This window comes from Ictidomys tridecemlineatus, assembly GCF_052094955.1.
Source record: "Ictidomys tridecemlineatus isolate mIctTri1 chromosome 3 unlocalized genomic scaffold, mIctTri1.hap1 SUPER_3_unloc_1, whole genome shotgun sequence".
Lineage (NCBI taxonomy): Eukaryota > Metazoa > Chordata > Mammalia > Rodentia > Sciuridae > Ictidomys > Ictidomys tridecemlineatus.
The window spans coordinates 107,398-123,669 of record NW_027520953.1 but is presented as its reverse complement, the minus strand read 5'-3'; the positions used below and the strand labels follow the sequence as shown (position 1 = coordinate 123,669).

General features: G+C 34.4%; 1 protein-coding gene across 1 annotated transcript in view; it reads left to right on the top strand.

Moving 5' to 3' along the window:
* Nucleotides 1-16,272, top strand: part of LOC144372235 (oxysterol-binding protein-related protein 11-like) — a 118,186-nt gene that overhangs the window by 89,152 nt on the left and 12,762 nt on the right. The window contains 1 exon segment of the mRNA XM_078035602.1: nt 3,637-3,823. Within this exon segment, the coding sequence (XP_077891728.1) occupies nt 3,637-3,823 (187 nt within the window).

The following is a 16,272-nucleotide window of genomic DNA, read 5'->3' as shown; positions in this document are numbered from 1 at the left end:
AACTGCATATCCAGCCTTTTTTATTTTTTATTTTGAGTCAGAGTATATGTTCAAAGTTTTATAAAATTAGGATTATTTTTATGTATAGTGTTCTGCTATTTTTTTTACAAAATATATTAATTTTCCCATGACATTGATGCAGCATTTTAATGACTATATAATACTCCGTGAGATGCATTTACTATCTTTTATTAAACTACTTTTCTGTATTTGGACATTGAAATTGTTACCCTTATTTTCATTATTATAAAAATCACAAGAAATGTCTTCTAGGAAAGTTTTTATATATATCTCTTATATTAGCAGCCACTCACGGACTATTTTAAAAATACATTGCCAAATTTTAATTCTATTTCATCAAAAAATTATGAAAAAATAATTTGAGAAAATAGTGTCTTTTGGGCAAGGATACAAAATGAAAACAAAAACCTCCACAGAAATCCTTAAAACGTTAATGAAAACATAATGACAGAAAAAAGAAAAACTGTGCAAAGAATAATTTGTTGTGAATGTAAACTTGCAATGTAAGCATGGCATAAATCATCCTCTTAACATTTTAAGATTATATTATAGCTTATAAGAAAATAGTTCATTCTCCTTTTCAGTTTTCCCTCTTGTTTAAGTTCCATTGTGATATGTTTTACCAATTTACCAATCAAGTTAATTATAACTTTTATAATATAAAAAAAATTATATTTTGTTAGTTAAAAAAAAAAAAGTTTGCCACCTTCTGATACATGCTCTATACCATTAGCCTTAGGCCCATTGTAGGTCAGTTTGTTTATTTTATAGATAAAAAAACGAAGTTTAGAGTGATGGGACATGTCAAGATTATAAAGGTTGAGGCATAGCCACATTTAGAACCTCACCTTTCGACCCTCTCATCCCAAGGACAGTTGTTCTTTCCAGTTTATGTAACAGAAAGAATCTAGTAATGGTAATGTTTTCCACTCCCAAAAATGGAGAACATTTCTATAGAAATGAGGAAAAACATTACTGTGTTCACCATAATTTAATCTTTTTTAAAAAATTGATTTAAAAAACAAACAAACCATGCTTTAATCTTGAAGGAGGTGTATAATAATAAAATTTTTATTATCAAAATGCTAGTATATATTCATTCATTGTGTTTTGGAAATTAAATTTCTATTGGTTACCCTTAGCAAGAAGTAAATAAAATCAGGGAATGGCACTTATGAAAATTAATTTTGTTCCCCTTATACTTTTCTCTTTTTTTAATAGGGAAATATTCATTTATTTAATAGATAAATGAGATTTTAGAATTCTGTGAATCTCAGTTATCCTAATGTTTCCATTCTCACATGTATTCAAAACTGGTTGTGTATTCTTCATATTTTAAATGCTACATTTTTCACTGCTTATGCTAAATATATTCTTAGAAATGAAAAATCAAAAACCCAATTTAAAGATTACATATTTTTACAAAAGTAATAAAAATGCAGCATCCTTCCCAATTTAGTATTAAGTTATTAACCCTTAAAATATGCACAAGTATGTTGTTTATCTTCTGACAGTTTCTGTTTTATAAATGTACTACAATCAGAAACATGTTTCTTCTGAAATGGCTCAATACTTTTTATTTATTGTTGCCCTTTATGAAGACTCTAAAGAGCAATAATAAAAAAACAATAGTTGATGTTGCTTTGGGTAGATTACATTATAATCTCAGTTTGTCTTTGGTTGTCCTAAAAACCATATAAAAATATTATCGTGACTCTTGCCCTTATTTTTGAACATTAAGAACAGAGTGGGCACAGTGGCATTCGCCTGCAATCCTAGCAATTTGGGAGGCTGAGGCAGAAGGATCCCAAGTTGAAGCCAGCTTAGACAACTAAGGGAGACCCTGTCTCATAAAAAGGACTGGTGGGAGAGCCCTTGCCTAGTGTGTGTGAGGCACTGGGTTTGATCCTCAGCACCAAATAAAAATATATAAAAAATAAAGGTATTGTGTCCATTTACAACTAAAAAATTTTTTAAATATATAAATAAAAAGGGCTGGGGATGTAGCTCAGTAATTGAGTTCAGTCCCCAGTACTGTAAAACAAAAGAACAGTGTACTTAGTGAGCATTCATTAAGAGAGAAATGCGTGAGTTCATTCTAGAAGTTCATATCCAATTAAATATTTGGTCTGGTAAGACACAGGTAAAAAGCTCAGGAAGGTTAATAATGTAGCTCATCTATCCTATAGTGTCTCTTAATTTTCTAATATAGATTGAGTACTCATTAATGTAATTCCCTTTTTAAAACAATCTTTAATATAGCATCACTTAATATTGAACAAACCCCCATTAGAACAATACTTGTTTAAAATCCACCACTTACACCAAGTGCTCACCAAGTGCTCACCTAGCTACTTAAGAGGCTGAGACAAGAAGATCAAAAGCTCAAGGCCAGGGGCTGAGTTATAGCTCAGTAGTTGAACACTTGCCTTGCATGCATGAGGCACTGGGTTTGATCCTCAGCACCACATGAAAGAAAGAAAGAAAAAGAAAGAAAGAAAGAAAGAGAGAGAGAGAGAGAGAGAGAGAGAGAGAGAGAGAGAGAGAAAGAAAGAAAGAAAGAAAGAAAGAAAGAAAGAAAGAAAGAAAGAAAGAAAGAAAGAAAGAAAGGAGGGAGGGAGGGAGGGAGGGAGGGAGGGAGGGAGGGGAAGATATTGTGTCCATTAAAAAAAAAAAAAAGTTCAGGGCCATCCTGGGCAACTTAGCAAGATCCTGTCTCAAATATAAGAGTAAAAAGGACTGGGGGGTCTAGCTCAGTGATAGAGCTCCCCTGGGTTCAATCCCAAGTATCAAAAAACAAAGCGTCACTCACATCTCTTGTAGCTTCACCTTAAATATTTGGCAATTTATTTTATATATTCATATATAATTTACAAATTATTAGTTTTTATGATAGAATTACATTTTTTCCTTCCTTGATATACATAGACTAGAGTGAAGAACACTTTTCCCATCATATTATCTGAGTTTAAGGCCTATCTATCCCTTATTTTATTTTATTTTGAAGTATTGGGGATTGAATAGGAGCTCATGCATGCTACAACTGAAATACATTCCCAGCCCTTTTTAATTTTATTTTTAGAGAGGGTCTTTACAGTGTTGCCCAGATTGGGCTCAAACTGAGATCCTTCTGCCTCAGCCTCCCAGTACTTAGAATTCCAGACCTGTACCATCATACCAGCTATATATACCTTTATACAGTAGCTATTCAGTTATTCTCAAACTGCTGTGAAAAAGTTATTAGTACTAACTAGTGACCAGATCTTAACATGGTACAGTATAACATGTCCTTGAGCTCTGCCTAATGGATTTTTTTTTTTTTGAGCATTAGCGGGAACTCAGATAGTTTCCACTATAACATTTATTATTCTCATAAACCCCAAAGGGGTAGTAAGATCATGGTGAAATAAATCTGATTCACTATACCAGGAAATGTTATCAAATGTAATTGTAAATGTAGTCAGTATCATCCAATGTTAAATGAAGGTTAAACAAAATAATCATGTGGGAAGATAGGAATCATGTACTAGGTCATGTAGTGGACAGGGAAAAAAATAGTGAATTTTTTAGTAGCACTATGTTTTAAAAAGATGTTAACCATGTTTTCATACACAGGCATCCTCAGTCTACTGGAGCATGGAGAAGAATATACTTTTTCTCTTCCTTGTGCATATGCCCGGTCAATTTTGACTGTTCCATGGGTAGAACTTGGTGGCAAAGTCAGTGTCAACTGTGCAAAAACTGGGTATTCTGCCAGCATTACCTTTCATACTAAGCCATTCTATGGTGGTAAACTGCACCGGTAAGAACATTTTAATGGTATCTCTTTGATCTTGTGTTATAATTCCTTATTCTTTTTCTGCTTTGTTTATGTAGATGGGATTATATTTTTATGTTTATTTTTTATTTAAAAATTTATCTTTCTAGACATTCTGGAAATAATAACCTAGTTTTAAAAATATTAACACTATTAACATGTTGATTCTTAGAAAATTTTCCTGATGAAGTAACTAATGACATGTAGAACAGAATTTTTAATAAATGAATATACAAATCTCTGGCCCAGTTCTGCCTAAGAGGAATTATTAATACTGAGAAAACTTTCTTGATAAAATAGCTAATGATATGTAGAATAGAATTTTTAGTAAATCAATATGCAATATCTGACCTAATGTTGCCTTGAAAGGAATTCAGATTTGGATCCAGGACTCAGTAATCATTGCTTTTGCCACAAGTTAGGGTGAAAATATGTCTAGTATAAGAAATAGTTCAAGAAACACAATTAAAGTTAGTTTCTTTAGACACCAATACTGAATGCTGACTTCTGTCTGAATTCATCTAGGAATTAGCCCAGTTATAATAGTTCTTTCATGCTTTGTATCTTCAGCACTTCTCCAGATTACCCAAACTACATGAAGACAAATTTTTCAGTAAGATCTTCAGAAGAATACTTATTCTTTCCTTAAGTGTTTTGATGTCTATTCTGACTATCCTGCTATAAACTTTTTTGGGGGTTGGGGGTAGGGATGGTACTGGGTATTGAACCTGGGGTACTTCACCATTGAGCTACTCAGCCCTTTTTTATTTTGAGACAGGGTCTTGCTAAGTTGTTGAGGTTGGCCTTGAAGTTGAAATTCTGCTTCAGCATTTCAAGTTGCTAGTATTGTAGGCATGTGCCACTGTACCCAGTTTTTCCTACAATTTTTTTTTCCTCTTTCTATAGTTTTTTATTAGTACAATAATAGGATTTGGGGCTGGGGATGTGGCTCAAGCGGTGGCGTGCTCGCCTGGCATGCGTGCCGCCCGGTTTCGATCCTCAGCACCACATACCAACAAAGATGTTGTGTCCGCCGAGAACTAGAAAATAAATATTAAAAAAAAAATAAAATTTTCTCTCTCCCTCCTCTCTCACTCTCTCTTTAAAAAAAAAAAACAATAATAGGATTTGTTATTGTGTATTTGAACATACACATAATATTTTTTTAAAGCGATGCTGAATTCTTTTTTTTTTTTAGAATTTTTAATATTTAGTTGTCAGTTTTCAGTGGACACAACATCTTTATTTTATTTTTATGTGGTGCTGAGGATTGAACCCAGCGCCCCGTGCATGCCAGGCGAGTACGCTACCACTTGAGCCACATCCCCAGCCCTACACATAATATTAATAATATAATTTAGCCAATATCACTTCCCAACACTTCCTGTTCCTATAAACTTTTTATTGAAAAAAATGATATATATACAAAATTGATGCATTTTTGCCAAAGAAAAATTTAAGCACTTTGAAGTAGACACAGTATATTAGTAGGCCCAAAACCTGCCTCATGCCCTGTTAACAGTTTCTCTCCCTCTCCATCTGCTTCTGTCTCATGTTCACCACTTAACACCCCTCCTACTTGAGGTGGTCATTATACTGATTTCTAAAACCATAGATTATTTTTTACCACTTTTTCAATTCTGTGACATTGTACACATATATTATGTTCTCTTTCATATCTAACTTATTTTGCTCAGTGTTATATTTTTGAGATTCATCCATGTACACTTGGAGTTAATGCTCCTTACAGAGGATCACATTCCATTGTATGACTATGCCACAATCTATTTTTTTATTCTAATGTTGATGAGTATTTGAAATTTCTAAATTTTGGCTATTCCAAATACTGGTACTAGAACAGTATTTGGTGAACATATGTGTGAATGTCTGTTGAGTAGATACCTAAGGATGGAATTTCTGGGTTCATAGGATTAATAAATTGAATTTTATTAGATACTGCCAGTTAATTTTAAGTGGTTATATCAAAACACACTCCAGTTGTATATGAGACCTTCATTTGCATATAGCCATATTACTTCACTGGAAGACTGGTACTCAACAGTATTGAAGGAAGTACAAAAAAGCTAGGTTCTGAGGCATTGAATGGGCCTTTAAAATATAGATTTCAAAACACTGAAATAGCAAATATTAACAAAATACATAAGCATAACCACTAAGAGATTTTCAGAATAATTATTTCCAGTTAGAGATGATATTAATGTGATCACATTTTATTATGAGTGCTTCTTCTCATTCCTCTCATCATAGTGATCATAGGATTCAAGCCTTAAAACTAGAAGGGACTTGAAAAGTCACTAAAGCAGAATTCACTAGATGCTTAAATCTTTTTGTAACATTTCTGGTAATTGATTTGTTCAATCTGTGTTGGAACATATTATTAGCACAGAATTCAAAATGTAAGGCATCCCCTCATTTATATAAAGTTAGAGCTGAAATCTATATCCCCATGACATTCTTATATTGGTGAAAATGGACTTCAGAGTCTCTGCTTCAGTAGAATGTCTTGGGGAAATAAAACTGCAATAATAACTTTTCCAATTCCAGCTGTTACTGTCATATTGATAATTTTTAGGGGGACATGTAGTTTTTATTCTCTTCAGTTTATTTTCTGGATAAGAAGCTGTAGAACAATTTTAGTTGTCCATTTTGCAAAGTATTTCCAGGTTCTAAAACTTCACTCTAAGAGTATATATGTGTACATATGTATATTTGTGTGTTTGTGTATGTGAATTCCTATACAGCTCATATTATCTAAAACAAGATTTTTTGGAAAAACACATTGTTTATATACAAACTTGTTTCTTTGATTATTTCATCTTATTTCCCCCAAATGGCTGTGAGCTTTTTGACATACCTGTTCTGTTTGGAGGCCTCCATTATAGGAAGTGATATGTACATATTTACATGTTTTTCTTGGGAAATAGGATTGAGTATGAGTTTCTTTCCTCTGAGAGATAGAGTCTTGTCTGCACTGTCAAACTGTAGCTATTCATAATAATCCTTTAACACTACTAGTGAACTTCTTAGATATGAACATTGGATTTGAAATTTTAGATTGTACACGATTGATATCTCCTTTCTTCTCTAGCATAGCCCTTCATAAGTTTCAGTACAGCTATTGTGGGCTCTCATTTTTCTCTTCTGTGAGTTTAATATCTTTATTTTTTTAATAGTCACTGGTAACATGAAGAACCAAGAGGTAGTTTTGCTATTAGCATGTTTTACCCACGTAACTGAAATGAAAATCCTAGAGGCACATGTGGGAGTAGATCAGTAGACTTTAATAGCATTGTACAGTGTACAGTGGTGATCAGCCTAGAAGGAAGTACTGAAGATTGTAAACACCAACATACATGGAAATTCGTGTCAGAACATTTAATTGTATCTAACTAAAAATCTATAAACGTACCATCATTTCTTTAACTTTCAAATTAAGTATGTTTGTTTATATTCTCATTAAGCCCTTACCATGATTTCTTTTAATCCTGATGTAAGAATTCCACACAATATTTTTTGCCAGCTAGCATTCAAAGGCATTTTCTTTTTGGTACCACCCAAGTGGTAGTGAAAATATTCTAGATGCAGATAATTGTGGTAATTTAGCCACTGTGTACATTTATCAGCATTAATCAGGCTATACACGTAATATGAGTATTTGTTACATGTAAATTATATTACAATAAACCTATAAAAGTAGAATAAACTGAAGATATTGATGACATATTAAGTAAATAATGATCTTTTTACTCAGTAAAATAGTCTATGCTTTTTTAAAAAAACTCTTAAGGACCAAGGACCAAACTCAGGGCCTTGCATGTGTGCTAGGCAAGCTCACTGCCACTGAGCTAAATCCCCAACGCCTACTGTATGCCTTTTTTTTTTTTAATGTATTTATTTGTTCTAATCAGTTATACCTGACAGCAGAATGTTCTTCAATTCATTGTATACAATCGAAAACAATATTTGACTTCTCTGGCTGTACCCAAAGTAGGATTTTATGCTTCTTGAAGACAAAATGATTTAGATTTTTTATCAGTAATATTTACTGCATACTTACTTTTATTTTCTGATCTAATCTTTGTCTTGTCATTAATCTTACTGTAGAAGTCTGAAGTACTTGCTCAATTATATAGTAAAGGTCTTTATAACCAGGCATGGTAGAGCACATCTATAATCCCAGCAACTCAGGAAGCTGAGCCAGGAGGATCACAGGGCCTTGCACAGACCAGGTCTCTACCATTTAATTACATCCTCAGCTTCTTGAATCTTACTGTTCAAATATTGGATCAACTACAGAATGTTCTTGCAGATATGATTTGGTTCTTGCTGCACCAATAAGAGACTTCAGGGTCAAAGGCAGTCCTGACTTTGTGCTGAGAAGTCTATGGCTACACAGCTTTCCAGAGGGATCTGTATGCCTGTCTAGCACATCAATTCCAACCACATTCGGGTTCATACATTTTGGGTATTTCTGCATTGCAGCTGTTGAAACAGTTTTCCATGGGTCGAAGATGTGCTCCAAGGTTCAGAGCTCAATGCTGCCAGCGTCCCAATCCCTGTTCCAGATGTGCTGGGGGACAATGAGGCACTGAGGCATAATATCCTGCCCACACACACACACACACACACACCTGGCAGGATGCACAGCCTGCAGAAGCCATCAGGTCCCAAGAGAGGATGTCCCAAAGTGCAGCCCCTTAAATGTATATATTTTCCTAGTTAATTGTTTTCTTATATGTTAAGTCTTCATTTAAATGTTTAGTGCTTTATTTTTATTTTAATTTATAGTTTTGTTTCTGAATACAAAAATTTTTAACATTGATCATACTATATATGCTTATTTTAGAATATTTTTATTTGTAGATAGACATAATACCTTTCTTTTTTAAATTTATTTTTATGTGGTGCTGAGGATCAAACCCAGTGTTAGGCAAACACTCTACCATGTGAGCTATAGCCCTAGCCCCTATATATGCTTTTAATGAAAATTGAAGCATAATTATTATAAAAGGAAAATAACCAGATTATTTATTGTTTTTACCTAGAGAGTTTTAAGCCTGTGTTCAGTAACTTCTTATTACACAGTAACTATAGAAGAAACTCAAACTGGTTTACCACTGAAAGAAGATCTACCACAAACATTGTGTTAGGGAGGTATATAGATCCATTATTTCCATTCTTACCATTCTTGCTGTAATGCACTACATTTGAAGCATTGGGAAACTCTGATGTTTCATTTCCATTTTTTCCCTCCATCCCATCCCACCCTGCAATATCTTTTTCCTTTGGATCTAATGCTGCATAAATATGCATTGTCTCATGCCTGGATGCTATGCTGAGTGGTAACAAGTTGTTGCTTTTGTTATCTGTTATAGAGCTGCTTGCTTTAAATTAGTAGATCCTGAATAGCTTTTCTTGCATGTCTAACATAAAAGCATTTCATGTAAAAAATAAAATAATAGCAACTATCAAAGTGGAAAAAAATAAAAAGAAATAGCATTTCCCTACTTGAGTTTTCTGATATCAATGAAGCTGGAGCTCTCTGACTGAAGCCTTGACCACATTCATTACATATTTAGAGTTTCTGGACTATATGAATTTTCCTGTTTTAGCATTAAGCTAAATCTCTGGTTGAGTACTCTCCAACATTAATAAGACATGTTTTCTCTCCAGCATGAACTCTTTGGTGTTGGTGTTGTAAAAGAAGAACCACACTTAATACATTTTTAGGATTTTCTCTCGTATGAATTATGTTATCTAAGGGCGGGATATTGATTAAAGGTCACACATAACACCTTTCTTGAGTTTTTGTCCAGTAAAAATTCTTTCATGTTATTGAAGAAATGCACAATGAGAGTTGCCTTTCAGTTTCCACCTTAGTTATTTTTTCCCCAATATGCTTAATGAGGGCTGGGGTTGTGGCTGAGTGGTAGAGCACTTGCCTGGTATGAATGAGGTGCTCTGGGTCTGAGCCCCAGCACCAACACAAAACCAAACCAAAGTATGAATGTACTTTATTTTTATAAATTTTTAAAATAAAAATAAAGCTTTTCCATAGGCATTTTCTCCGGTGTGAGTTCTCTCATATCTATGTGGTGTAAATAATGACTGTAAAATTCTTCAATCATTATAATTCCTCATAAGGTTTTTCTCCTGTGACCTCTACTGGTCAGTTAAGAGAGAAAATCCTTCTTAAGGATTTCTAAGATTTATTCCATCCTATGGGTTATCATGTGTTGCACTAATATTGAGCCATGAATGGAAACTTCATATTCATTACAATTCCAAAGGTACTTTTCCTATTCTAAATCTACTAAGAAGGAAATAAGCTTTAAAGCCTTGTCCACAAATATTCATTTGTATTTGCACAAAGGAATTCTTTGATATTCTTTTCCCACATTTAGTACCCATAGTGTTAACCTCTATTGCATGTTAGAATTTTCTTCTTTTCCAACAACTTAACTACATAGCTATTCTGATTAATTTTTAACCCTTAGTTACATTTTGAACACTTGATATATTGTTTGTATTTATGCAAGTATCCTTTTATAAGAACTTAGGTGTAGCAGGTGTGGTGGCGCACGCCTGTAATACCAGTGGCACGGGAGGCTAAGACAAAAGGATTGTGAGTTCAAAGCCAGCTTCAGGAACTTAGCAAAACCCTGAGCTACTTAGCTGTCTCTAAATAAAATACAAAAAAGTATTGAGATGTGGTTCAGTGGTTAAGCATTCCTGGTTTCAATCCCTGGTATAAAATAAAATAAAGGGCAAATAATAGTAACTTGGGAAAATATGCCACTAAAAAGAACTTAGTTATAGTTTTAAGCTCAACTTTTTTCCCTAAATTCAAAAGAGCCAAACCTTTTACATGAGTCATTGTTTTATATTACCTTAAATTATGATATATATAAATTACAAGAAATGAATATATTTCTAGGACTCCCTAATGTAGAGAATCAGAATTCATCCCTTCAGATCTTATCTTTTCTATGATTGGTAACTCCTTCTGGAAAATTATCCTGCATAGAAATTTGCTCTTGGTTTTTAAGTTCTGCTTCTGTGGCAGGTGTAGAATGGAGTGGGGGTGGGTAGTGAGCTGAGATTAGAAGTTAGGATAGCAGTTGGGCATTCAGAATTGAGAGACTTCAAGAAGTAACTAAAAGGATGTGGAGGGGAAAACAAGGTGTCCATAGTAACTTAGGCTGATGTCCTGGTTATCTACAGCTACTAATAAACTTTAAAACAACAATTTGTTATTATCTCTCATAATCCTGAGGGTCGCGTAGACTTCAACTGAGTTATTCCAGTTGGCAAATTTCATGTGGTTGTTGCCAGATGTTAACTGGGGCTTCAGTCATCTAAAGATTCAACCTGGCTGGAGATCTAAGGTAGCTGACTCACATGAGAGGTAGTTGATTGGCCTTTGGCCAAGTGGGTAGCTGGGGCTGTCATTCAGAGGACCTACATGAACTTTCCCATGTGACTTGGGCTTTTCCCATCCTGGCAACTTGAAGTTAGGTTTCTAGAGGCATCATCCCAAAGCAAGCATTCTAAAAGCTGTACTGTAGTGGGGATTGAATTGTACTGGGGATATATGTAGCTCTGAGCTACATCTTCAGTCTTTTTTATTTTGAGACAGTCTTGCTAAATTGTTAAGACTGGCCTCGAACTTATGAACCTCCTCCCTTTGCCTCCTGAAGAGCTTGGATTTCAAGAGTGTACTACCACACCTAGCCTTTACTGGCATTTGATATCTGTTTTTCTTTTTTAAAGAGAGAGTGAGAGAGGAGAGAGAGAGAATTTTTAATATTTATTTTTTAGTTCTCGGCAGACACAACATCTTTGTTGGTATATGGTGCTGAGGATCGAACCCGGGCGGCACGCATGCCAGGCGAGCGCGCTACTGCTTGAGCCACATCCTCAGCCCTTTATTTCTTTTTTTAAAGACTACGAATAAAGGCTGGGGATGTAGCCCAGTGGTTGAGCACTTGCCTAGCATGTAGGAGGCCCTGAGTTCAATCCTAGGACTGCCAAAAAAAAAAAAAAAAAAAAGACATGCTTACAACCAAAATTATTAATATTATCAGGTGGACATCCTTATTTTTGTTAATGAGCAGATATTATATTTACCTCCTTATTTGTTTATTTGTTATCATTTACCACCTTATTGGCTTCTTTACCTTCCCTACCATTTATCTTCAATGCACATTTGTTGGTCTTATAAATTGGAAGTGTAACACTTTCTTCCAGGATAGTGTGCATGCAAGCATCCTCTTTCTCTCCTTGGCATTCATATACTCACTGTTTCCCCAATTCTTTAAGGAATAATTATAGCTGATTCCAAAGTTTCCTCATCTTCTCTATTCTGCCATCTCTGAAAACGAGTGATTTTACAAGGTTGATGTTAGAAATAGTTTCCGATTCTTAACACCTTTTCTTATTTGATTTTACAAAATTTGTAACTTCTTTTATGCCTTTATTTAATGGTCATACCTCCCTCCTTAGAGATAGCCTAGTTTTTTATAGCTGTCTGCAATTGGAGCAGATGCATTATCTGCTATCTGTATTTGGTATAAATATATTCCACCTGACTTCCCTTACTTCCTCATTTTCCACAGCTATCTCTGATGTGACCAAGTGAGCCTACTTAATATTCATGGTTTCCTATCCATTTTCTGGTCCCATTTTCCATGTTTGCTTAGGATGATTATTATATATATGATAATTATCTGAAAGTAAAATATATATTGTATGGTATAGTATCATCAAGATTTTAGGATGATTTATGTATATATAACTGTGTACTAGAGATATGGAGAAATAAATACTCTCTCTGCCCTCAGGAAGTTTCAGTTTCCTGTTAAAACCCAGGATACTTCTCATGGAAAGCATTTTTAGGGAAAACTCATATAATAGACAGTTAGAAATAAAGTCTGTCATTATAATAACCATAAAGATAGCAAAGGACAGACATACTGTGAAGCTAGGATTAGATAATTGCCGTACCTAAAATAAGTTTTAGCTCTGACTCATCTGTTAAAAAAAGAAACATGAGGGCTGGAGTTGTGGCTCAGCGTAGAGCACTCACCTAGAACACACAAGGCACTGGGCTTGATCCTCAGCATTACATAAAAATAAATAAATAAAATATTGTGTCCAACTACAACTAAGGAAAAAAAATAAAAAAAGAAAGAAACATGATGCTCAACATACTTCTCATTTTCTGATAAAGGAAGCATATCACTTTTTCAAGAAAGATCAGCTATTTTTCTGGCACTGACTCCAATGAAGTTTGTTACACATATGCTTACATAGTGGCATTGAATGACATAACAGATAGTGTCTTCTTCAATACTTTTTCATAAAGTGTAGTTACCCTTCCATAAGAGTATGGAGTCTCAAAAATGTAAAAGGTTGTGGAATTTTCAGAAATAGACAAGTTCTAGTTGTCTATTAGAAAGTGAGAAAGCAGGGGCTGGGGATGTGGCTCAAGTAGTAGTGCGCTCGCCTGGCATGTGTGATTTGATGCTCAGCACCACATAAAAATAAAAAATAGAGATATTGTGTCCACCTAAAACTAAAAAAAAAAAAATTTTTAAAAAAAAGAAAGTGAGAAGGCAACTGCTTTGTTATCATTTATCCTCGCTTTAGTGATGAATAGGATAATGGTTTAAAATTTAGCTTTTTGGTAAGTATCTTGAGGATAGTACATTCTCTGTTCTGTCTCATTCATTGTTACAAGATTTACATGCTTTAGAAATCATTGAATCTTTTTAATAAAGAGGACCTATCAGGGGCTGGGGTTGTGGCTCAGCAGTAGAGCACTCACCTAAGCATGTGCAAGGCACTCACTGGGTTCAATCCTCAACAACACATAAAAATAAATAAATAAAAGTTTTGTGTCCAACTATTAAAAAAAATATATTTTTTAAAAAAGAGGACCTGTCAGTTGTCTCTGCAATAAGTGATCCCCAGTTTTGAGAACTTACCTCATAGTGGGTGTATTAAAATGTTAGCATCTTAATAGTACTCATGAGTAGCCAACGTCTCAACTTGTTAGAGTTATTTAATGTCTTTATTTGAATGTTTGCCTTTGGTTTTGGAAGTTTATAGAACTGTTTTATAATGTATACTTAGCCATTCGATCAAATTGTTTCTTAAAATCATGTTTGCCTTCATAAAGATACTTATCAAAAGCAATGGTTAAATGAAGAGTAGAATTTATTTGAAGTATATTCATTTCAAACCGTAACAGTCATGTATAAAGCTAAAAAACTAATAACCCAGTTATTGTCAGGTAAGATAAATGGCTATTCTTAAGAATCACAGAGCCTAGCATGAAAAGACATATCAAAGTTGACATGCCAGAAAAACCACAGCTTTTGATCCCAGCTTTAACTTTTTGTTGCCTGAGTGGCCACATGTAAAAATATACTTAAAACAAGTAAATAATTTTTTTTATATAAACATTATCTAAAGTCTCTCAGCCTTGTTGAGGGAGAGGTCCATTTTATAGATGAGGAAATTGAGACTCTTTAAGGCCCTCAGCAGAACTAGTCTCTCTGATTCATATACCATGATCTTTTTGCTTGGACTGTAATGCTTTTAAAGAATTGCAAAATTTTTCTCATTTCTCCCAAGATTAGGAAACATTTGCATAAACTAACTTTTTTTTTTTTTAAGTTGTGTATGAACTCAGTGCCTTTATTTGTTTTTATGTGGTGCTAGGATTGAACCCAGTGCCTCACACTTGTGAGGCAAGTACTCTACCACTGAGCCACAACCCCAGCCCTAAATTCCTAAACTTTATACTGTGTGTTTAGGCAGGAAGCCCAGACTACTATGAAGAAGCAAAGGTTGGCTGTGAGCAGAGCTGAACTTCATTTCTTTGGGTATTTCTCTAATTTCCCTTTGTCTTGTAAAATAATTCTCAAATATCACTGCTACAAAACCATGGTTATGTCAGTCTTGAGGTCAAGTTGTTTTGAGGAAACTTGTACCTCCAAGTATTGTAAAGACTTGAACTTTAGAGTTCATTTGGATCTATATTTAAATCCTGACTCTACTGTTTACTAGCTGTGTGATTTGGGGCCATTAATCTAAATTTTTGAGCCTTTGTTTCCTCATCTACAGAAATAGAATAGTTATAAGCCTTGAAAAATAAATTATGTAAAATGTTAGCCTATTGTAAATGTTCAGCAAATGCCAGAAACACTGACCTCTTGTGTATGTTTTTGTTCCCACTTACTCATTCTGGGTGGTGATATTAATTTGAACATATCTTTTAAGCTCTTTGAGAATTAATCTTCTCATTCATCAATTGAGACATTTATTAAACACCTATTTACTAGACACTCTGCTAAGTACTAATTGGGCAGTCAGAGATGAAACCCATCCCATGCTTGATGAGAGCACATAGTCTTTTGGGAGGGTATGGCAAACTCAGAATAACAGTACCATATGATTAGTATGGGCTTAGGCCAGAAGATATGGCTTATAAAGAAAGGTGGTGCTTGAATTGAGTCTTGAAGGATATTCTAGGATTATAACCAGAAAGGAAAGACGTTTCAAGTAGAGGGATTAGTATGTTGGTATGTAAAATGAGTTAGATGAAAATCGTTGTGGAAGTTCTTTGTGTATTTTGAATTTAGACCAGAGGGTGGCAGTCTATAGCCTTTCAGCCAAATCTGGTCTGATATGTTTGTGTAAATACATATTTTATTGGAACATAGCCTCGTCCGTTATTTTACTTGACATCTCTGAATGTTTTCATTCTACAGTGATAAAGTTTAGTAGCTGTGAAGAGTCTGACCTGAGAATCCAAAGAATTTTCTTTCTGGTACCTTATAGAAGCTTGTTAACACTTTATTAAATGATTGTGAAGAATTGTTTTTAGTAAATTGAGGTGAAGTCCTTCTTTCTTCTTGTGTTCCTTTGCAGGGTTCCTCACAACCTGCCTCTGGTATGTGTGGCTTCTGTCCCCTGCCCCAGTTCTCTTTGTGCTGCTTTTGCTATGCATGTGCTCTAAGCACTCTATAACCCAGCATTTATGAGCAAAGACCTGATTATTTATTCAGTGGAAAGGCTTGTGAGAGATAAGGATAATGGCAGTAAAAGAAAGACCAAGTAACCCAGGTGTGGTCATGCTCACCTGTAGACCCAGCTATTTGGGAGACTGAAGCAGGAATGGTTTGATTCCAGTGTGAACAGCATTAGCAAGACCCTGTCTTTAAAAAAAAAAAAAAGATCAAGTAAGACAAGTAAGAAATAGATTATTATTCCTCAGTTCTGAAAATGTAATTCTGGGTTGGATGGAGAAGGGAAAACATATGTGTGCAGTGTCATCTCATGTGCTATTTGGTTAGAGATAAGTTTTCAAGGAAGTGGAGGATATTGGCAAGTGGGATCAGAAT